Source organism: Natator depressus, chromosome 4 (genome assembly GCF_965152275.1).
Source record: "Natator depressus isolate rNatDep1 chromosome 4, rNatDep2.hap1, whole genome shotgun sequence".
Taxonomy (NCBI): Eukaryota; Metazoa; Chordata; order Testudines; family Cheloniidae; genus Natator; species Natator depressus.
In genome coordinates, this window is record NC_134237.1 from 112,573,898 (window position 1) to 112,599,015 (window position 25,118).

Sequence of the window (25,118 nt, forward strand, 5' to 3'; positions counted from 1 at the left end):
GTGCGCTGCCCCCATCCCAAGTGCTGGCTCTGCAGCTCTCACTGGCCACGAATTGCGGCCAATGGTTGCTGCGGGGGCTGCGCTCAGAGTCACCTGGCCGCGCCTCCGCCTAGGAGCAGCAGAGACATGCTACTACTTCTAGGGAGCCACCCGAGGTGAGCGCTGCCTGGATCCAGCGTCCCAAAACCCGTCCCACACCGCAACCCCCTGCCCCGCGCCCCCTCCTTCACCTAAACTCCCTCCCAGAGCCCACACCCCCTCCCACCACCCAGCCCTGAGCCCCCCCCATGCCCAAATTTCCTCCCTTTTAGTTAACTAGAATTTTTGACTTCCCAGCACCCCCATTCCCCCAACATGTTGGATAACAGCGCTTTTACTGTAACAAGATTTACAGTAAATTGAAGCTTGACAAAATCAGACTGGAAATAAGGTACAGTTTTTTTAATAGTGAGAGTGATTAACTGTTGGAACAATTTACCAAAGGTTGTGAGATTTTTCATCACTAGAAATTTTTAAATCAAGATTGGATTTATTTTAAAGATAAGCTCTAGTTCAAACTGGAATTAATTCAGGGATGCCTGCTAATTCTGATTATTATTTCATATTTTTACCTATTGGGAGGGGGAAATTAATTTGGGGTTCTTACAAGGAATACTGTGTAACTAATTATTTCAAAGATCTAAATTAAGGTGATAAATGATTCCTCAGTGTAGTAAATGTACTGATGATTTTTTTGTTTGTTTGTTTTAGACCTGTGAAAAAATCCCTTCAAAGGAGCTGAAGCATAATCATGGAAAAAGCGAAGTGACTAAGCCTGTTAGAAGAGTTTCAGACTCAGTACATTCAACTGAGGAAAGCAAAAATGATCCTAAAGTGGAAAGAGAACATAAAAGAAAAACATCTACCTCTCTTCAGATAGAAGGAACGCAGCAGGACACAGAAACAAAGGATCCCAAAAAGCAGCTGGACAGAGCTGAGATTAATACTGATGAACTGCAGAAGCAGAAATATGCCTTTAAAAATGAAAAACATCTTAAAAAAGATGATACAGAAATTCAAAATTTGAGAAGTGTTCCCAAGAAAGAGCTGAAATCATTTAAAGATAAAAATGAAAAAGAAAGAACTCTTTCAGAAGATAAATTGTTAGTAAAACATAAATATAAAGGAGACAGTCTACATAAAATAAGTGATGATATTGACCTTCATTCTTTTGAGAGAAGCTTGAAAGGTGAGGATAGTGTTCAAAAACATAATCAACAAACAAAGGTTCCATCAGATGATAAATTTGAAAAAAAAAGTAAACACAGAAGTGAAAGGAAAATATCAACGACTAGCAAAGATGGAAAAAATGTTTCTGAATACACGTTAAAAAATGAAGAAATGTTGCGTAAAGAAAATAACAAAAGAGACAGACACATTTCAACAGAAAAGTCAAGAGCGGAATACAAGTCCAAAAGGTCATCAAGTGATTCTAGGCCACAGAAGGATTCTCAGGGTAATTCTAAGCAACTTGTTTCTTCATCACAGAGAAGGAGTGAAAGCTATTCAGAAGATAAAAATGAAATAGAATCAACTAATTCAGATAGTAATTTAAGGCAAGAAGATAGTATTCACAGAGATAGACGAAGATCGAAGAGTTTCTTAGAAGACAAGTTTTTGTTAAAGTCTAAATCTAAGAGTCACAGTAAACAATCCAAACCAATTGAAACAGAATTACAAGAAAGTTTTACAAAACACGAGACTGTTCAGAAACCAGACAGAGAGAAGAACATGGAAGAGAATGACACAGATAAACAATGCAAATCCAAGAACGAAGATAAAGTTTTTGAAGAAAGCATTGTTGATTTTGAGCTAGAAAGTGGGATGCATTCAATTTATAGTTCACAAAAAGACTTTAGCCACAGAGTTAAGTTACAAGCAGGAGAAAAGATATCTGTAAAAGAGAAAAATAAGAGTGATAAAGATTTAAGTTATTCCAAACTAGAAAGAAAGCTGTCCGTAGAAGGTCACAAAAGCAGAAACTTAAAGCATAGCAATAAGGAAATGAAGAAGAAGGAAGAGAGTAACAAATTGGAGGACAAAGATATTAAAGAAATGGACGGTAGCAATGAAAAGGTGCAAGGGATTATGATTATGGATAAAAAGTCAAGTAAGAAATTGTCTTGTGAAAATAAAAAAGGAAGTTTGTCAGCCCATGAAATGACAATGGAAGAGGAAAAATTAGCAACTGATATATTTGTAACCAGTCATATTCCGTCCACTCAAAGACCAATCAGGACTAGTGATGACTCATTACATTCTGAACAAGGAGAAGAGCCAATGGAAGTTGATTCAGAACAGACATATGCAAAGGTACATGAAGCATCTAAAGTTGAAGAAAAAAGCAGTAGTAATTCACTACTAGACATGGACTCTGAAAATACTGCAAAAGAAAATACGAACCTACAGAGTTCAAAAAATGAATTAAGAAACAGGTTGGCAGATTTCGAAGCATGTGTATCAGAGTTTCCAGCTGACAGAAATTCTGAACAAACCATTGAACATGAAAAAAATCCTGTTAAAGGAGTAGATGCACTAGATACTGTGTCCAAACAAGCTTCTGAGGAGCAAGGACCCATTAAACAGGGGGCATATCAAATGAACATTGTGTATGAAACAAGTGGTAGAATTTTACTTAATGCTCCTATTAAGGAGCAGACTTCAGAAGATGCCAGAAAACCAAAAAATTTAAACAATAATGTCAATCCTATTGAAGAAAGTGTTTCTTTAGCAATTAATTCATCCAGACAAGATGCTTCCCATAAAAAGTCCATGGATATATGTATCTCAGGCTTCACAGACTCTTTGCCTAATGTAGCTAAAGAGGAATCTCATACTTTAGATAAGATTTGTTTAAATAAAGACTCCTTTATTTTAGACAAAAATGAAACACAAACTGCATACATGAAACAACAGGATAGCCCTGTGCTAGGTTGTGTTATGAAAGAAGGTGAGGTCACCATGATAGACACTGAAAAAAAAGATGGTGAGACTCCTCTAATTGGTGAAGAAGCAGTAGGAGAGAACATGGGTGATGTAAGTATACAAGAAGGTTATGATCAAGTGACTATGTTAGATAGTGTGCAAGGAAGAAATGCATATAATGTAACTGGTGGAATAGAAGGCTTGATGACTGACCAAGCTGCAGATCATGGAGGTATAAGCATGAACAAATCTGTCTTAATGAACCTGGGGAAAAAAGAAAGTGATGAAAACTTAAATATAGGCCCTGCTGCAAAGGAAGAAAAGGGTACCATGGTGGACGTGGTCAAAAAGAGTGATGGACACGATATGGGTGACGCTGTAGAATCTTCTTTGTTGCTAGTGCCAATGAATGTTATAAGAGTTCCAGAAGAAATAATTAAAGACTCTTTTATAGTTAGTGGAGCAGAAGAAGGTGATGGCATAATAACTGACACTGAAGATAAAAATGAAAACAATGTAGTGGGCACCAGTGCAGGAAGTGTTGATCACATATACAACCGGCTAGAAACAACTGAGGCCACTGCAATAGGAACCAGCACAGAGAAAATGATTGAGAGCACTGTAATGTCCACCAGTAGAGGAGACGGGAAAGGTGAGGGTGCTGTAATACATTCTGAAAAGGAAAGTGATGCCACAACTACTTGCTCAGAAAAAGAAAGTGAGGTTACTTTAATCTGCACAAGCATAGAAGCAGATGAAGGTTTCACGACAGGTATATGGGCGAAAAGTAATGAAGGTGTCAGTTTCAGCACAGAAGCAGATGGTGAGTGTACTGTTGCAGCAGCTGAAGAAGGTGGCGGTGTTGTCACTGGAGGATTTGCAGAAACGGAAAGTTTTCTGACTAGTACAAAGGAAGGAGAAAGTGGTGAGTGCAGCATGATTTATACAGAAGAAAATGGTAGAGATTCAGTCAATGCAGGCAGAATGGAAATTGAGGATAATGTGAACGGTGCTGGGACAGAAGAAAAAGATGACGCTGTAACTAGTGCAGGCTCAGAAGAGAAGTGCAAGACTTCAACTTGTAGACGTACAGGCAAATTTGAAGGTTCTATTACCTGTATAGGTGAAACTGAAAGTGACGGTGCTGTAACCAGTGCAGGCACAGAAGCAGGTGAAGGATCCATGAGCAGCAATAATTCAGATGAATGCCAGAGCAATGTAACTGGTGCTGGCCAGTTAAAAGACAGTGAGGGTGCTGTGACTTGTACAGGTGCAGAAGAAAGAGGTCTTGGCTTCATAATTGGCTCAGTGACTGGTGTAGATGCACAAGAAGACAGTGCTGTAACTGGTGCAGGTGTCAAAATGGTCATGAACAACAATACCATGACAGGAACAAGTGCTGACAAAGGTGAAGATCCTGTAAATGGTGAAAGTACAGTGACCAGCACAGGCATAATAGCAGAAGATGATGCTGAGACTGCAGCAGTCTGCACAGGACTGGAAGATAGCAATGAAGGTTTTGCAGTTGGCTTAGATATAGAAAAATGTGAAAGTGCAATGGACAGTACAGGAGCAAAAGAAGAAGCTACTATCGCTATGATCAGCATAGGGCCGTGTGACGATGAAGGCTTTGTGACTAGCACAGGTGCAAAAGAAGAGGATGAAGAAGGTGAGGGTATTGTGACCAGTACAGGAAGAGGAAATGAAGAAATAGAGCATTCTTCAACTTGTGCAGGAATAGAAGGTGAAAGTGAACTCATTTGTATAGGGTCAGAAGAAGGTGAAAGTTCCATTATCTGCATCGTTGCAGAACAGGTAGAAGCTGAGTCAGGTATGGCTGCCACAAATATAAATAAAGATGGGGTTGACAGCAATACTGGTGCAAAGAAAGAAGCTAATAGTGGCATAATCTGCGAAAGTGCAAAGGGGATAGTTGAGAGCAGCGTGACAAGTGCAAGTGTAGCAGATGAAGACGCTTTGACCCCAAAAACAGAAAAAGATGAGGATGCCATGATGTCTATAGATGTTGAAGAGTATGAGGGTCTGATGACTAGTGCAGTGACAGAGAAAGATAAGGGTCAGTCTGCTGCCGCAGCTGAAGAAAAGAATGACAACAGTGCCAATGGAAATCATGGCAGAGAATGTGAGGGTCCCATAACCAGTGCAGTCACAAAGAAAGATGAAAGTCCTGCTGCTTCTACTGATGAAGAAAAAGCTAAAGGTGACGTGATCTCTACCAGTACCGTAGAAGAAGGTGATGCTTCTATGCCATGTTCAGCCACAGAAATTGAAGAAGGTTCCCTCACTGTTGCAAGAACAGATGAAAATGAAAGCACTGTGACCTTAATAGAGAAGGAAGAATTTGAGGCTCCCATGCCTAGTACAGCCACAGAATTCAAAGAGAATACATACACTGCCAGCAGTAAACTAGCAAAAGATGAGTGTACAATGATTTCCACCAGTATTGTGGAAGAATTTGAAGCTCCCATGCCCAGTGCAGCTATGGAATATAACAGTCAGGTCACTGCTGCAAGAACAGAAGAAGTGAATGAGAGTACTGTGTTTTGTATAGATATGGAGATATATGAGGTTGCCATGCCCAGTGCATCCAGTGCTAGAGATGATGATGAAAATCATCCAACTGCAAGCAGCAAAGAAGAAAAAGATGAGTGTGCTATGATTTCCACAAGTATAATGGAAGAACAAGTGATCCTCATGTCCAGTGAAGCCACAGAGGATAGGATTCAGCATGTTGCTGCAGGCACAGAAACAAAAAGTGACACTGCCATGATCTCCACAAGTAGGGAATATTTTGAGGCTCCTATGCCCAGTGCAGCCACACAAGATGAGGATCAACTCAGTGCTTCAGGAACAGAAGGAAGACTGGAGGCTGCCATGATCACCAGAAGTGGGACAGAAGAATGTGCGATAGTCCTGATCAGTGCAGCCACACAAGCTGAAAGTCAACTCATTGCAGCAGAAACAGAAGAAAAAGATGAGGGTTCCATGATCTCCCCAAATGCAGCAGAAGAATGTAAGGTTGTTGAGACCAGTGCAGCGAGAGATGAGCAGCGTGAGCTAACTGCTCTAAACACAGAAGGAAAAAGTGGTGGTTCTATGATTTTTGTTAGAAAGGTGGTAGAATGTGAGGCTCCAATGCTGAGAGTTGCCAGCAGCAATGAAGATCAACACATTGCTTCAAGTATAGAAGATAAAGAGGAAGGTGCTGTGATCACTCTCAGTACTATGGAAGAATGTGACAGTCTTTTCACCTTCTCAGTCATAGAGGAAAGTCAGCTCGTTGCAGCAAACACAGAAGTAAAAGATGAAAATGATGTCATCTTTAATAGTACCAAAGAAGTTGAATGCATCCTGTCATCTACAGACCCAGAAAAAAGTGATAGTTCTTTGCCTGTGGGTGGTAGAGAAGGAGATGAATGCATATTTAGGGGAGAAGAGGAGATTCATGAGGATGCTGTGATGGGAGAATCAGCAGTAGGTAAGATCACAGTAGACACTGAAGTTGCAGAAACAGCTGAGACTACAGTGAACCTCATAAGTGTAGAGGAAGCCCTCTGTATGGAGATTAATACAGAGTCTACAGTCATTGTTGGCCCTTCTACAGAGATGGATGCAAGTGATGAAAGAGCTGAAGAGTATATTCCATATGTGGAAGTTACATCAGAACCTTGTATTCCTTCAGAAAAAGCAAAAAGGAATGATGATTTTAAAAACATAGACTATAATGTTAACAGTAGCTTATTAGAAAATGACTTTTCTGAAGCAAGGACTTCACCTCCTAGGGCACAAACGCTTCCACTAGTTTCTAAATATGAAAGCAAATTGACTGTAAATACCAAGCAGGGTGAAATAACTGTAGAAGCAAAACTGGGAGAAAAGAGTGACTTCCCCGTGTCTCATATGGATAAACAATTTGAGAATGATGGCAAAAGGAACACCATGGAAGTAGATGATAACCTTGGAATCGAAGTTTCTTTTCAACAAAATAGAAGCATCAATTCAGGTAAGGTTTTCTCTTCCCTTCCCCACCCCCTCTGATTTATAAACTGTATGCACCTAACATACTTTTGCAGTTCCTGAATCTACATACGTAGGGGAAATTCTGTTGAAACGCCCTATAATGGTCTGTCTGCCTGTCACATTAAGTAATGTCTCTTTCCTGTCTGCTGACTTACACAGTCACAGAGGCTCACAATACAACCGCTCAAATATTACCTTTCAATATGGGATTACAGATGTTATGAATGAGATTAATGCATGCAGCAACTGACAAGCATTCAATAAAGTCTCAACACATTCTTATAATTCATACTTCTAACAATGGTAACACACATCTGATTCCAGCTATGTATTTGTCAGTGGTCAGTTGAGACATTGCGACCTTGACATGAGCTGTCACCTGGTCTACCAGCATCACAATTACTTCATTTGCAGACTCAGAAGAAATTGGGCTGTAAAAGAAAGAAAGAAAGCGCTCAGATATACTGTATCTTCATTAATAGTAAAGGATACAGAAAATACTGGTCAAGTAATTTTTTTATAAATGCTTTCTTCTTCTCTGTCAGGTTTTCTCACTAATGAAGATAGAAGAAATACATTAAACATTGTAAGACAAATTTAGTTTCCAGAAAATATGCCAAATTGACAAACCTGAAGACTGAAGTTCACTATGTATAGAATAGGGACAAGCATGGGCCATGACAATGCAAACTTCCACTCACTGCCCTGCAAATCTTCCTCAACCCTGTCTCCTCTGGGGAATACTGGGTAGTTCAATCTTCCTATTCAATTTTTGTTCTTCTCTGAAACAGCCTACATTGATGCCATTTGTACTCATTTTATTTGGTGGACTGTAACCAGTGAGTCATTTCACATAGATCATCAAGCAGCCTTCAGATGGTAATGACTTTTGGTTAATAAGATTTTCAAAAAAAGAGTTCCTGAAGACTTCAGAATCCATATTTAAATATCTAATTAATTGACCTGATTTTCAGAGGTGTGAAGACCCTGTGGCTCCTACTTAAAGAGTGTGTCGGAGGGGAGAATCTTCAGGATATTACAAAAAGACAATCATTGCATAAATTGGAGCTATTGAATGGTAGACCTCTCTGAAAATCTGGTCATTTATTTGGGTGCCTAATAATGGACTCAGACTCTTAACTTTAGGCTTTTTTTTTTTTAAATAAAACCTTGATTTACATCCCTTAGTGCAACTCCTGAGCTATCTAGTGACTCATACAGTTTTAGTGTTCTATTTAGATTTTTACATAATGAAGTCTGTTGATATTACTAACAGTATATTTAAAATAAAATGTTCAATATTTTCCATAATTTTCAAAATCAAGCAGAGAGAAACCTGGGATCCAATGTTCTCCACCCCCAACTCAACCATCAAAATGTAAAAAAGTGGATGGGAGAGTGAATTGTATTTTGTGGGGGACAGATTATTTTCAAAATGATTAATTCATTTCATCACTGGGGTAGCTACATCAAATACATCAAGTTTATATGATGTTCCTGGGGAACAGCAGTCCTACTGCAGTTCTGTACAAATTAATAAAATAATTGTTAATCTACTTATATTTCATCAGGCAAGAGAGAAACTTTACCAATCTTAACTGAAGATCTGGAACTGAAAACGAACTTGAAAACTGAAGAGGTATTTCTGGTATTTTGTAGCGATAACGTTCTCTCCTGTGTAGTTGTCCACAATCTTAAATTGAAATTTTCTTTTTTATATTTATTACTATTTACATAGAATGTGTGCGCAACTAAAACTGAATTTGAATCTTGCAAGCTTTTAAAGGGACATTCTCCAGATATTTAGCTGCAGCTTTTCAAATGACTCTTATTTAAATTGCACACATGCACCTTCCAGATTATTCAGCAGTAGAATTTGTTGCCTGTCCCAATGGTGTACTTCCCCCTTTTAAATGGCTACATAATGTCTCAATCTGTGCTTGGTTGTTTTTTTTTAAGGATTGGAGTCCTATTGTGAATATGCTTATTATGATAAATAGTTCTTCTGAAAATACGTATGCATACATACATTTTATGATCCTTAATATCCATTAGTTAAGTATTTTGAAATGAACAGATGCTACTGATGTTCATTTTCTCTTCTCCACGTTTTTGTGCTGAGCTGCAAAATCACTTGTTTTAAGAGAAATCCAGGGAAGACTGGAAAAATTGACTGTCTAAGGAAGATATTTTTTACTGCCACAACAGCTACATTCTCTGGTGATAGCTACTTTAGTGGTGTATCTTCATCTATAAGTTTTTCTAATCTAGATTTATACTAAAGTACCTTCAGAGAACTTCACGTACAGGGAGAATAATTCCTAGAAACTGTATCTGGAGTTCAAGTGATTTCTCTTTAGATCTCTTCATTACAATAATCCATTATTTCTGTGGCAGATTTAACAGTTAAGTAGAATTTATGGTGCTGTGCTTTTGGGTGATATAATACTGCTAATCCCCACTACTAAACTAATATGCTGTATCAATATTTGATTGAAAAGCTGTTTAAAATCTTGTAATTCAAAGATCTCTTGACTGCTTTGCTAAGGCTATACGGTGATACCTGTTACTATGGATACGAGAGTTTTTTTCCCCATAGACCTGAAGTATTTTGTTTCCGTTGTATTCTGGTTTTAGCCACAAAAGTCTAGAAGTCCAACAAGGCAAGAACTGCATGAGGAGCCCCATATTGAAGAACGTCTAAAAGGTAGATTTATTTTGTTGTGGCTTAGTACGCCTGTTTGGTCAGTAGTGCAACCACTCTTGAAATATTTTGTCCAGTTCTCAGGTCCACAATTCAAGAACGATATTGACAAATAGGAGCGGCTTGAGCGAAGAATCACGAGAATGAGTAAAGGATTGGAAAACATGCCTTAGTGATATACTCTCTGTTTAGCTTAACAAAAAGAAGATTAAGGGGGTGACTTGGTTACAGTCTGTTGATACCTAGATTGGGAACAAAAATTTGATAATGAGCCCTTCAGTCTAGCAGACAAAAGTATTTGTGGGAATGGTTGGAGCTGAAGCTAGATAAATTCAGACTGGAAATAAGGTGTAAATTTGTAACGTTTAAGATAATTAGCCTTTGGAACAATTTACTAGGGATTGTGGTAGAGTCTCCATCTCTGGCAATTTTTAGAAAAAACACTCAATCTTAATTGAAAAGATCTGTGCTCTACTTCAAATAGGAATTCATTCAGGGAAGTCCTATGGCCTGTGTTCTGCAGCTGGACAAACTAGATTATAAGAGTGGTCATTCCTGTCCTTAGTTATGCGTCTCTACGTTTTTATGATGACTGGTTTACATTTTCATATTTGTGAGTTTAAGTACTATCTATTAATTCCTACACAGATGAAACGTTTTAATTGAGACTATGCATAGAGGGCTTGAACCAAAGGCCACTGAAACCCATTTGAAGTCTTTCCATTGATTTTTTTTTTTTTTTTTTTTTTTTTTTGCATGAGTCGGAGAAACTAGTCATCCTAAAACTGCCTTATGTCAATCATCTTGACCCATTGCTTTAGAAATAATGCCCAAGGAAAAGCAGTTTAAGTTAATAAATAAATTTTAAAAAATCAGTAATATCACAGGGGGTTAAAGACCCCAAGCTCTGCCCTGTGTTGAAGTCAGGTGATCAAGGATCACGTGACACTGCAGCACCTCCTATAAGCTTCACTTCTGTTCACTTACTGGAAGAGACATGTGAGGAGCAGGAAGGCTCTGGTAATAGAGCAAGGATTGTGGCAAGCTAGGGAAGCTTGCCAGAATTTAGGCATCGGCCCTAGAAGGAAGACACTGGAGGAACCTGCACAGCTTGGTTTGGGAAGAATTGCAGTCTCTTGAAGTGTGGCTGCAAAGAATCCTGCTGACCAGGTGAGGAACGATTTGAACCTGGAAGGGCCAAGAAAACTTGCTTTTATTATGTAACTAGAATGGTTCAATAAAGCAGACTCCAAGAGGAGAAGTTAATGGAAATTCCTGGGTGTGAATTAACTGAAGAGTGAAGGGGGGAAACTGAGCCTTGGGTGACTGTATTGCCATATCGTTTGGTGGCCAGCTCTGAGCCACACTTTTCAGTGGAATAGAATAAATACGTTGGGTTGGGGGTTGGAAACATGCTGTTGTAACATGACAAAAGTGGCTTATCCTATTCATTTGTACTGAATGGAAATAGCCTTTCTAAAAGGTTAAATCGGAGCATCAAAGTACATCAGTAATACGCTAGAAATTTGCTTCATAAATATTCAGACTTCTATTAATGTTTCTATTAATTGCTTGAGACAACCATCTCAGAGGTGGTTTTTCTCTCTCTCATTTCCATCCCCTTATTTCCCATGTTGGCCTCTACGGAAGATTCTAATTGCATGCAGATTACAAACTGTTAATGTTCTCAAAATGTTGTCAGTATTCAGGTAAAATACAGCGACCTTCCGAAAGGGATGTAGGACTAAACTTAGAATGTCCTTGTTTTTAGTGTTTTAACAAGTCCTTTGCAGAGATCTACTAGTAATTGCATTTCTATGTTGGCTGAGTCACAGTGTCTTGTTAGTACTGGCTTCAGAGGAAGATTTCATGTGTCTTCCCTGCTAGCCAGAAGATACCAAGTTCATATCCATTTGCCATAGTTTGAAGAGAATTCATAAGTTGAATGATGAGAAAACTGTATTTTCTCAAGTTAAAGGCTAAGTTGTTTTTAGGACTATGTGACTTGTTAGAAATCTCTTCCACTGCAAATGTTTCTGCACTCACTTAATTCCTTCTCCAAGCATTATTTTCAAACATTTATTGCAGTTGTTTTGTTATGCCTATAAGGCTGAAAAAGAACAGTACTGCCTAGAATGTTTTTATTTTTTTCCTGTCTTTTTGTTGGGGTTTGTGCTCCAGGTAGTTTTGTAAGGACATTTGCCACATGACTTAGAAACGGAGATCATCTTCAATTATTGCAACAACTAGATAACAAGACTAAGTTGAATTACAAAAGATAACAGGGATAACACTGTGCATGGCACTGTCCAAGGAAATTAAAGACACAGTCCCTTCCCCTAATAGTTTAGAGTTGAAGGCCTAGAGTCAGTAAAGTGTTATGGCTAGGTATACAGTTACCCCCTCCCATGTTGATTTTGAAGCCAGCTGGACCCGTAGGTAGGATTAGAACTCAGGTGAGTTGGGAGAGGTTAGACTAGATAACCTTTGCGGTCCTTTCTAACCCTATGATTCTATCCTTCTATGTGAGGTAGGGAAGGATAATTTGACAAGGGGGGCAGAGAGGTACGTTTATCTAAAATAGAATATGGGGGTTTAAGTCGATTCTAAATATAGGTAAGTAGATAGATATAGACTTTAATATCTATCTGCTTCAATTGTGTTGAGTAACATGGCAGAGCCTTTAAGCCCTCAGCTAACCTACTTCTGTAGTTGCATTTTTTTCTGCTTCTATTTGTGTTCTTCCACCACTTACCAAAAAAAAAAAAAGCCCTTCCTCAAAAACAGAATAATTATGGCTACTTTTATTAACATGAATCAGGCCTAAGGATCCCAATCCTACCAGGATCTCTGCAGGGGCATACCCACTACGCCTATGGTGATCCCCATCAAAGTCAGTGAGACTCCTCATAGGACAGAAGTCTGCCTCCTTGGAACTCATTACAAGGGTTAGAAGGAAATTAGAAATCCAGGTCCCTTCCTTGTATGCAACATACTTTTTTTTTAATTACCAGTACTTATTTTGAAAAATCATCATCAGGCCTCATGTGACATTTGATTTGTCCAGGAAGAGTTTTTTATCTGCTGACCCTAAATTCTTAAAAATTGTTTTTTTGAAAATAAAATATTTTTAAATAAATGATCAAAGGAGAAATGGAACACTTCACAAGTGTGTATGAAAGTCTGATTATGTGGTGCTGGTTAATATAAAAAAATGTGCAATCGTGGTATTGAAGGTTTTGACCAGTGTTCATAGAGACCATCATGTCTACTACTTGGATGGCAAGGTCACAGTGAACACTGGGTGATTGCCACTCATGCAGTGCTTAAATTTTGTGTAGACCTGTAAGGTTCTAAATTACAAGATCTGCAAATTCCTGCTGACATGACATTAGGTATAAATGGAATTGTAGATTTAGTCTTCAGGGGATCAAATTCACACAGACAGCTTTAAAGCTGTAAAAACTTTTGCTTCATAAATGCATATAAGGAAATAGGCATTGCTCAAATATGCATTTACACAAAAGGTTTTTAAACCGTGAATATTGGCTACAGGGTATTATCTTCAGAGGACCAATTTTTCTTTCGGTGTTTTTCGGGTTTTTGTTTGTTTGTTTTTACTGGTCTCAGGCTACCACGCTAATTTGTCCTTTGAGATTGCTGTACTTTTTAACGTGCACTTCAAAACACTTAGTTACTCAGTCATCCAGACGTGCAGTACTTAGTTTAAAATGTGTGGACTGAACTGGCTAAAGTAGTCTTTCATAATGTAAAATGTTTCACAAAAGAATCCCTTTGTTGTGTAAATCATGTTAGATATGACACATATGCAAGATTTTAATGCTTTGTTGTTCTGGGTAGAGTTTTTTTTAAATAATCTCTTTGCTGTGTTTGGTATAGTTCAACATACGTAAAAGGAAGTTGTTTAAAAGACAAATGTGTATTCTGTCACTGTTGAGTATGAACAGCAGACACAGTAGTTTAGTAGTCCAAGATTCCAAGGAATGTAAACATATCATTGCTGTTTGAGTGGCTAGGATCTAACTCTTCAATTGACAATGCTTTTAAAAATTGAAAAATACCATTTTGCAATCTAAGGGTGTAACAGTAAAAAGTTTGACTATGTGGAATACTTTTAAACAGATTAACAGTGTTGCCACCACAGATCATTTAAATTATGCTGGATACTGGCTCTTGTATCCTAAATGTAGGATAGGAAACTTAAATTGCGTGGAATGCTCTTAGTTGTTTTAAACTTTTAATATGAAAATATGAAGTCGGTGCTTCAGGGACCAGATTTTCAAAAGTGCTCAGCACCTACAACAGCTTTCAAAACAGCTTTCAAACAGGTAACAGCTTTCAAAAAGATTTCAGCTCTCATTTACACATCTGTACAAAATGGCCAGATTTTCAAAAATGCTCTAGACCCCAGCCACTCCTATAGTTCCCCGTCAGGAAGCAGAGGGTCAGTGACTTGTACAAGAGCACAGAGTGAGCTTTATCTGATCCAGAATTAGCACACCAGCCTTTCTGGCTTCTAGTCTTGTGCTCTGATTTCTAAACTATGCTTTTCTCTCTTTAGTATATTACAGAAGTGACACACTTGGATCTTGTTACTGGAATCATGTAAGCTTAGGTTCCCCTACTGAGCCTGATGCTGCAGCATGTGTTATGTACTATCCCATGATCCAGCATCCAGCTTCGTGATTTTAAATATATGGCGTGAAATCCTGGTCCCATTGAAGTAAATAGCATTGCACCCATTGATTTCAAAAGGGCCAGGATTTCATTCATTAATATCTAAATTATATGTAGCCATAAAACACTAATGATTTTAAACTACCTTACCTTTTAGAAATCAAAATTATATTTTTCATTTAAAAAAAAAAAAAAAACCATTGCATTAGATAGTACATGAACTTCACATATTCAGGAACCTTTTTGGATACATCATGAGGCGGAACGAAGCTTCTGCTGGACTTTTGATTTCCATAAAATCAGTATTCTGTTTTATTTTAACAGATTTGCCCCTGAAGAATGCTGCTTTGAAGAAAGACCCTATAGATGTAAGATCTTGTTACGTTTACTTTGTTTTACGTTTTGGATTTACATTGAGCAGTCTCTGAAGGGAAATAAGAGAGACGGGGTGGGTGAGAAAATACCTTTTATTGGACCAGTTTCAACAGAAGTCCAACCTCATGCATCTTGTCTTTCTAATATCCTGGGACAACAAAATTGCATACTGCAATCTAAAGGGAAATGTTATTTCTAGTATATACAAGGTCTGTGTATAATTAGGTTATGCAGCTATGCAAATTGATGCATAATTGCTATTTTTCAATTTGCCACATAATTGTGCTTAGAGTACCTCAGCTCTTCCTTTGTTACCTTCACCATCCAGAGCTTGGTTCTTATCTCTGAACCTGTGCTCTCAACCTGATAGGTGTTGAGAGCATTGCAGATGCAAGCACACTGAGCTTTTCAGGAAAGAGGTTTTGTTACATTACTTTGCAACAGTCTGTGACCATTTCAGGACAGTGTTGACAGATTGAAATGAGAAGCTTCATTAAATCTCCTCAGCAGGAGGAACAGAGAGGAAAAATGGGGATGATAATTGAAACTTTCAGAAGGCCGGGCTTTCTGAAAATACTATGTGTTGTGATCATACAAGGATTTGTAGGTTGATAAATATAATAGGGTGTAGTTGAAAACATTGCAGATGTAAAATGTCGTCATAGGGTATTAAAGGCATGTACTTTATAACACAAAGCTGCTAATCCAGATGACAACGTAATTTATTAAGGTATAAAAATTAATAATCTATAATGTACTTAAAAATGTTAGAATCACTAAGCATTTACCTGTCTGAGCTATTACTAGAGAATGGTTCTTTCTGTAAGAATTATTTCCCAGTCCTGTATTATTATGGTGATTTACTGCATTTCTGGTCATCCGAAAACTGCTATTTATAAATTTAGCATCTGCACATGTAGCTGTGTGCTCTCCCATTAATGCCGATTAGTATGTAGTCCATCCTATTACATCCTTTTCAAAACCTATAAAAATATGTTTTAATTGAAGCTTGAAGGAAAGCTTTCATTAAAAATATGGTAAGTAGAAATTCTGGAAATACTAATAGTTATTATAGAGCTAGACTGGTCTTCCATCGTGTTGGTGTTCTATGTTAGTATAGGTATTAGAGCTCTGAGAACAAACTTGTTTGTGTTCACTCAGTTCTTTCCTTCTATGGCATATTCTATTTTGAGAGTAGCAATTGGGGAAAACTTTCTCTTCTTTCAGCCTTCATAACTTCAATGAATAAAATAAGTGTATTAACTTTGCAATTGTGATTTACGCTTAGGTGGAAAACTCTGACACACAAAGAGTTGAAGAGTGTAGCTACAAAGAAAGGAAATCTAAATCTCCAGTAACCACAGATAAAGAAACAGGTAAGTAAGTATATTCTTACGTATACTGTACACCAGAGCTGGTTAGAAAAACACTGACAGAACCATTTTCAGTTGGAAAGTGTAGTTCCGTGAAAATTGAAAAGTGTCAATTTTACCAAAATTTCCTTTCAAAGTAAAAATGAGCGGGAGGGAGTGTTTCAGCCTTTCTGGGACAAACATTTTTCCTTTCGAAATGACTTTTTGCTTAACATTTTTTTTTATTTTGTATTCTATTATAATTTCAGTCAAAGTTGAAATAAAAGTTTCAATTGACCAAAAACAATTTTTTCCTGGAATTTTCTTTCATGGAGGATTTCAGTGTTTTCAGGTTTTGTTCTTAATTAGAACAAAAACAAATTTTGAAAATCTTGCTCAAAATGGAATTTCCATTCTCCACACAGCTCTATTGTATACACATGCAGCTAAACAAAAAGGGAAGTTCCATGCTAAATTTGTTTGTGAAATATATTTCTCTTGCTGATTGTTTCACCATGGAATTACTTAAACCATGACTTTATTTTTAATTTTTGACTTTGGGATATACCAGCAAAGGGTAATTGTATGATGCTGTTTGGGTCCAATAGTTCAGACTAATATACACTGTTTATTTCTTTATAACTTTCAGCGCTCAGATGCCTGAGAGTGGCTCAAAAATCACTGCCCTACCCTCATTTTTCTCTTCAGAGATATTACTGAATTATCTGATCTGATAGGTATTTCAGTTGTTTTTACTACTGGACATTTTGAATCCAAAAAAGTTAGGCCTAAATTTTCAGGAAGTTTAATCATGCAGTTACCATAGTTGTATACTGAAGTTGGGTAATTCTTTGCAGTCACAGAACTTTTATGCATGCAAATCCCCCAAAATAAAGCAGGAACAGCACAACAGCAGTGTACTGCTGTAACAGAAGAAGATTTTACAAATCTCTTTTCATTCCCATATATTGCATTGAACCGTTTTCTTATAATTGGCCCACAGGTGATTAGAATTCCCTGCACACCCAGATATCTCAATGTTAATCACCTCCCTGCCCCCTTTTTTGTTTAGCTCCCTCCCACGATGCCATAGGTGGTACTAGTGACCATTAAACTTTGGTCAGAGAAATCAAACTCGACTTCACATCCCTTCAAAGCCCTATTGAAGGCAAAGCTGTTATTGAGTTATCCAGTGTAACTTCTACAGTACAATGGCAGTCTGTAATGAAAAAAATCTCTCACACAAGAGTATTTTACAACTGTTAATTTGTGGTCAAACTAAGGTCAAACATACTTTTTTGGCATAAGAATTATTCTTTACATACTCTTGCTTTTTTACAAAATATAAGGGAAGAACATTATAGGTGAAATACTGAACACCAGAAAAAAAAACCTTACCTTTCCTCTAGATTTTCCTTACTGCTAGAATAGGGAGACAAAAATAAGTCTGAATGTACCCTTTATTTTCCTTCTTGTGTGTGAATGTTAGTGATCATAAAAGGCACCTCTCTCATATCCCCACAGAGTGAAGTCCTCTGTATATTCACAGAACAGGTATAGTAAACGCAGCTACAGTGCCTTAGAACCCTGATTTGGAGGGATTATCATTAGCAGGATAGTTCAGTCTCAGTGCCCAATCACTAGACCGGCCCCCTGGGACTGCCAACAGATGTACTGCGTCCACTGGGAATTGGACTGAGGGAAATCAATCACAGTGTAACTTCAGAATGAAGATTTAAATATTTAATTCTGTTCTACTCAGTCCAGCTCCAGGCAAGATGCAACATACAGTGCATAAACGCTCTTCATCACTACACTTTTCTCTGAGCATTTTATATCCAATATATGCAGTGTATACTAATAACTTGATCATTTATATATTTATACCTTTGTGTTTCAGAACAGGAAACTTCAAATACCATAGACATGACAGCAGCAGCAAAAATCCAGATTGAAATAAAAGATCAAGAGGTAAGCATGCTTATTATAGTCACCTTTTACAGACTGAAGCAAAACATACATAACCATTTTACTTCAGGACCTTGGGTTTCCTGACCCAGCATTCTAAATGAAACATGAAGTTGGTACATATACAGATACTTTTGAACTACCAGTGCCTGGGAACAGGATTGCCTCGTCTGTTCTCTCATGTGGTAAATCTGACATACTCCCACTTTTTAATTACAGATAGAAATACCTGATCAGGAAAAAGTAAGCAGCATGCCAGGAATGGAAAAAAACCAATCGCCTACTCGAGAGGGTGAATCAGGTAGCTAAAACACTGTAGACACACTCATATTTATCTTCATAAATCTTGAGGGCTTTTTATACTTGTGTGTTCAAATTTGTGTCTATAACCTGTGGCTCATGGGCCAGTCTGGTAACTTAATGATAGTGCTCTGCACAGCCATGCATAAGGCTCAGGTTTGATTTCCAGTCCTAGTCTCTACCTTCAAAGGTTGATTTGGTTCCAAGAAATTTGTGGGAGTACCTGGCACTGATCATTGATGAACTGTCTCATTAGAGAGTAGCACAGGCAGGTTAGAGACACCTGATCCCTGCAGGAGCAGAGACCTCCGGCCAGGACTTTGTTTTGTCCAGCCAGGACTGCAGCCTTCCCTTCACATTGCCTCTGCAGGAATTGGGTGTCACTGGCCCTGAGGCAGCGCAGGGAGCCCTCTGCAGCTCCGTTATCATGGTCCCCCACACTCCCATGACAGCAGGGCTACAGGGGGCTCCCTGTGCTGCTGCAGAAGCCATTCATCAGCATGTAGCATCCCCTGGAGCTGGGGGCTCATCCTTCTCAACAGCTGTTTGGATAATAGAGTTTCAGATAAACAGGAGACTAATGTGTATTTTTATTCATTTATTTATTTATTGAGACTGCCTTCTTGTTCTCCAATATCTCCATTTTTCATTTAAACAAAAAAGTCAATATAGCCCTTATGGTTGAGAAAATAACCTTGAAAACATGCACGTGACCCATGCAGTACTGTCTGCTTGAGTTTGCAGAGAGTCAAAAACAATTACTCTGACAAGTGGGCATCGCTCCTGTTCATCTCCATGGACTGTTAACTCAGATGTTAAATGTCAACATTGTTACGTATTTCACTGTTGTTAAAAGCAGTTAAGAAAGCAGAGGGATGTATTAGGAAGACCTGCATAATCTGTTGAGTGGCATTTCTTTTTGGTGTTATGAGTGGATGGCGCATAGGAGAGTACCACTGCCTTTTTGTCCCCAATCTGATCAGTGGAGCTGAAAGGCCAGAGTGGAGGAACAGAGCCAGAGTGCATCCTCATCAAAGGGCAGCCACTCCCATAGAGTCCAGCAAGGAATCCCCATTTCCATCAAGGGAGAGCCGAGTCCAGCAGTACCCATAGATGTAGGTGCATCGTACTGAGAGGGAACCATCTCCTGCAAGCCTGAGGATCCCAGCAGAATAAACACGATCATATTTTGAACATCATAAAATCTACTGCGAGTGGTGTCTCATTTTGGCATCTGAAGTAGGTGGAGCTTAGCTTGTTGGTAAAGCTTGAGAGAATATCACTATTTTTTTTTCCCAGTTCAAGCCCTGATGGACAGGGCATCGGGGCTTGATCTAGGAGGTGAAGTTGGGGGGAGACAAAGAGGGAATAGGCGCTCCACTCTAATAATATCCCCCCAAATGTTTCACCTGTTCAGTCAGAGCATCTACTGTCAGAATCTATATGGGAATATCCATCTGAGAACTGTGATCTGCCCTGGGTAATATTGATTAAGCCCTGCCTCAATTACCACTGAAGAGTTTTACAAAAAGAAGATATTGCACCTCTTAACCATAATTATTTTATATACGCTACATATTAATGACATTAGAAGAGTAACAATATGTGAATGATATTGGACTAACGGAAATTTTCACTTCCTCTCTTGATGACACTAAACTGGGAGGCGAGGTAGATAGGATACAGAGGGACCTAGACAAATTAGAGGATCGGGCCAAAAGAAATCTGATGAGGTTCAACAAAGACAAGTGTAGAGTCCTGCACTTAGGACAGAAGAATCCCATGCACTGCTACAGACTAGGAACCGAATGGCTAGACAGCAGTTCTGCAGAAAAAGACCTAGAGGTTACAGTGGACGAGAAGCTGGATATGAATCGACAGTGTGCCCCTGTTGCCAAGAAGGTCAATGGCATTTTGGGATGTATAAGTAGGGGCATTGCCAGCAGATTGGGGGACATGATCGTTCCCCTCTATTCGATATTGGTGAGGCCTCATCTGGAGTACTGTGTGCAGTTATGGGCCCCACACTACAAGAAGGATGTGGAAAAATTGGAAAGTGCCCAGCGGAGGGCAACAAAAATGATTAGGGGTCTGGAACACATGACTTATGAGGAGAGGCTGAGGGAACTGGGATTGTTTAGTCTGCAGAAGAGAAGAATGAGGGGGGATTTGATAGCTGCTTTCAACTACCTGAAAGGGTTCCAAAGAGGATCGATCTAGACTGTTCTCAGTGGTAGCAGATGACAGAACAAGAAGTAATGGTCTCAAGTTGCAGTGGGGGAGGTTTAGGTTGGATATTAGGAAAAAACTTTTTCACTAGGAGGGTGGTGAAGCACTGGAATGCATTACCTAGGGAGGTGGTGGAATCTCCTTCCTTTTGAGGTTTTTAAGGTCAGGCTTGAGAAAGCCCTGGCTGGGATGACTTAGTTGGGGATTGGTCCTGCTTTGAGCAGGGGGTTGGGCTAGATGACCTCCTGAGGTCCCTTCCAGCCCTGATATTCTGTGATTCTGTGATGACTGCTTTTCTTCTATTGCTCCAGAGAATAAATGAATTTGTCAACATGATTAATTATAAATATATTTGAATGCAAACATATGGCATGTAAAATAGTTTTGCTGTTTAATCTGGTTGGAGTGCAGTTGAGGTCCATGTTTAATTTAGTGTGCCACATCTATGAAATTGAGGTTGTTTCTTATGCTTTTTAAAAAAAACTATGAAGTTAATATGGAACTGAAAGTCTCTTTTCATTGTTTCATGTATTTGCTCCTTCAAAGAGAAGGGCTTGATTTTTTTTATTCCTTCCCCCCCCCCCCCCCGATTTACATTTTTGTAAATCAGGGACAACTTGGCTGACATCAGTGGAATTACACTGATGCAAAACGGGTGTAAATAAGAAGAGGATCAGGCTCTCATAAGCATAGACAGGAGCATTTCAGTTAAACATTTAAACTGTTTTGCAGATGATTATCCGATTACTCAAGATTTGAGAAAAGGAAACAAACCAAGTCAGTGCTCCAAAATAAAAGATAACAAGGTATTTTTATCCATTTTCACTGTTTTAGTCAAAAAGATATTGAGAGAATTTGGTGTCTGATGCTGTAGATATGTTTTTATATTTTTGGGAGGGAGTGGTTTTCATAATTACAGTAATTGTAAATGCTTACAATAATACAGTAATTGTAAATGCTTACAATAATATTTTAACTGTTAAATGTTACCATGAAAAGATTCAAACTGTTCAAGCCTCAATTTTGAACTCTTCCAAATTTTGAGGCTGCTAAGTGTCACACATCAGATGTGACATTCACACATTTGGCAGCTCTTCGCACCTTCCTTCATTTCAATATAATCTGCCTGCAGCAGAATCTTGTACATCTGGCTGGACAGCAGGCATACAACACCAGTTCCCTCTCAACCATTGCAGGCAGCTGCTGCTACCAAAGATTCTGCTTCCCCTCTCTCTGCTCCCCCTGTTGGTGCCCTGCCAGCTTGGGTCTCTGGAATTGGGGGAAGGGGAAGAAGAGGAGGAGGAGGCTGGTGCTATATATTGCAGGCAGGGAAATGAGGGAGAAGGGGCAGAATGGAGGAATACTGAAAGGGAGGAACAAAAAGGTGGGTTAGAATGGGGAGTAGGGACAGAGATTGGGCAGGAGCTGAAAATGAGCAGGGTTTAAAGGCTGAAAGAGGATTGGGACACAATTGTGGGGTGACTGGAGAGGGACAGCTTGGTGAAGCCTATTTCAGGTTCACTGCCCCCTAAAATCTTCTTCCTATACAACACTCCTAGGCTGTGCCAGCCTCTTCTACAGTCCCACCCACAGTCCAGGCTATCTCAGCTTCTCCCCCTGAAGAAAACACCCCTTCTAAACTCTCCTTCCAACATCCCATTTTCCATTGGTTTCCCCAGTCCCCTGCTTTTGAGGTTTAATGGGAATAGGCTCCTGTCTCCCTTGCATGTATGGCTATGAAGGACCCTGAAGGGGAAACCACTAGCTATTTTTCATCATCGAGAAATGTCACACACAGAGCTGAACACCACCTGGTTACTGTGAAATTTGTATAATCAGTAGGGAAAATACCAGGTTATTTTTTCTTTCCCGTGCATCTGATAGAAAAATAGCCATTATCTGAGTGTGTCTGAGTCTATTCTGTGTGACCAGATTGCCCCACTACTTGGTACCAGCATTCAACTGATGCTCTGTCTTTGGTAAGAAAAAAAAAGAGATAGCGTGTACAGCAGAGGTCCCATAGTAGTACGTCTTCTATTGACCTTTCATTAATTTGCAAATATTAAGACAAAATTGGAGGGATAAAATGCTCTATAGAGGAATGAGCCCATGAGATTTTGTTTGTTCTCTCCCCCATTGACTTTAGTACTAAAGTTTTAATAGGGAATTAAATAGCCATGAAGAATAAAAATAGTATTTTACATTCATATTTTTTAAGAGTAGCTGGCAGTGACCTTATAGTTGTAATAAAATACCTCTTTTTATTATTATTTTTTCAAAATAATTAAGGATGTGACCTCTGGAGATACAGCTGAGGTATCCAAAGAAATCATTAGGAAACACATACCTCTTTCAAGTGCTGTGGAAGAAAAAGGTAATGTAAATATAAATTCAGGGTAATTTACTGAAACTGTACACAGTTAATTTTTTTAATTAGAATATGTCTCTGAGAATGAGAATCTTTATTTCATAATTAAATATTTGCTTATCTTCTCCATTAATAGAGTTGTCTATAAAAATGTTAAGTGTAGCAGCCATTGAAAAACACATGGTTGGCTTCTGAAACTCCCAAAGAGTTGATTTGGGGCCCCTGGAACGCCTGTCCAGAGAAGGTGCACAGGAATGTAAGCCAGCCACTGCTTCTGCTCCATTGCATGACCTGGAGTCAGAAAATGGGCAGTTTGCCAGAGAGATGGGAGGGTCAGGGCACTTCACTAGTGAGGCTCTGTGTAAATCTGGCCATAAATTAAAGCTGCCTTTCCTTGACAGAACCAGAACCTGCTCTCCCAGAGAGGAACTCCCCTTTCCAATACAGCTGCCTGTAGCAGTAAAGTGTATAAATTGCATTGACTGTGGGTGACTTAGCCCTATTAATTAATTTATACACTGTACTAAAAAAAAATGATATAGTGTCCTATGAATTAATGTAGGCTTTGACTTCCTCATCTACCTTCCTTTCATAGTGTATAGACACTAACATGGGATTGATCTGTTTAATGGCTTCAATTCTCAATACCAACAAACCTGCTGACAAATCTGAGTTTGTTTTGCAATTAACCACCTATTCAGCTCACCTCCCTACTTTCTGGTTGGTGGGTGTGGGGAAAAATTAATAGTAGTATCAATAAATGAGTTGACTTTGGGGTTCTTGTTATAATAATATGGGTCACCCTCTCAAACATTGTAATTCCATTACTTTAAAATCCAAAATCCTGTACAGTAACTCCCACTTGTCTAATGAAGCAGCCTAAACAACATAATACAGCAAAAATTGTAAGACAAATGCTATCTGATGTATTAATAATATTTTTACTGACGTTTAATTTATAGTACCCCCAGGCATATAAAGTAGTTTTGAGACAGTACAGAGACTGTGGCCAATACTTCTTGTTTCTAAAGCAAAGATATGCAGTGAAGTTGTGTCTTTGACTTTGTATTTTGTGCAGATGAGTTAACCAGCAAGCAGGATACTTGTGAAAAAGCAAAGCAGAGTCTGGAGTCTAATTTAAGTTCTGTAGAGGCAAGTAGTCTTATCCATCTTAATTCATTGCCATTTGAAAGTTTAGCATTAAGACAAAATTACGTTTTGTCTTTTACTTTCTGACTGCAGCAATAAAAATAATATTGACTTCACCACAGCCATAAAAGAAAACAATGATTTGATCACCTGGAGCATCGTAGAGTGACTGACTAAATAGCCACACCATAATGTCCAGTCCAGAATATAAGTAATAAGTAGTTCTGTCATCACCTAGAGTAAAAAATGCAGGAGAGAAGTCATATGACTTGTAAGGTTTTTTGGGGTTTTTTTTAAGAGAGTAATCTAAAGAGAGACATGGTGTTGCTGGTGCTGTATGTGTAACAAATGGCATTTAGCATGCAACCTTGAGCACTTCATTTGCATTCCTCCAAATTAATCCATCTCTACCAAGATTACTCCCAAAAGCCAAAACAGCCACGGGTGGGTTTTTTTTTGTTTTTTGTTTTTTTTAAACGTAACCTGGCAGAACATTTTTCTTTACTTCCCAGACCCCAGCCTCACAAAGGCTGGATTTCTCCCTCCAAACTACAGTGGCCTGAAATATACACAAAAGTAAATTCTGGACCAGTGACAGGTTTGAGATCTGATATCTCATGACTCTTCAGAACTATAAATCACAGTAATTGTTGCTATTTACTGTTAAAAGCCAAGAACTGTCCCTTTCCAATGGTATAAAGACTCTATTTCTAGCCAGGTATCAGGGCACAATATCTTGACATATTGATATATGGAAAAGCTATTGTAGGCAATTTTCAGAAGTTTAAATATATTTGTATTTTTCCCCTTCAGAGAAATGTATAGTTGAATTTGTTAGTTAAGGCAGCAGTCTGGCTTTACAAACCAAGGGGGTGTGAAAAATAGTACTTGTCTGCAAAGTATGTGGCTGAGAAATGTAAGTTAATTTACTGTGTGTGAAAGGTGCATTGATTGACTGTCCTGGAGACTG

General features: G+C 38.6%; 1 protein-coding gene across 1 annotated transcript in view; it reads left to right on the top strand.

The window, feature by feature from the left end:
- Positions 1-25,118, top strand: part of BOD1L1 (biorientation of chromosomes in cell division 1 like 1) — a 52,369-nt gene that overhangs the window by 13,601 nt on the left and 13,650 nt on the right. Inside the window, exons 10-19 of the mRNA XM_074951669.1 lie at positions 751-6,988; positions 8,577-8,644; positions 9,643-9,712; positions 14,732-14,775; positions 16,071-16,158; positions 18,035-18,105; positions 18,322-18,403; positions 21,364-21,437; positions 22,921-23,005; positions 24,078-24,151. Of these exons, the coding sequence (XP_074807770.1) occupies positions 751-6,988; positions 8,577-8,644; positions 9,643-9,712; positions 14,732-14,775; positions 16,071-16,158; positions 18,035-18,105; positions 18,322-18,403; positions 21,364-21,437; positions 22,921-23,005; positions 24,078-24,151 (6,894 nt within the window). The remainder of the gene's footprint in view (positions 1-750; positions 6,989-8,576; positions 8,645-9,642; positions 9,713-14,731; positions 14,776-16,070; positions 16,159-18,034; positions 18,106-18,321; positions 18,404-21,363; positions 21,438-22,920; positions 23,006-24,077; positions 24,152-25,118) is intronic.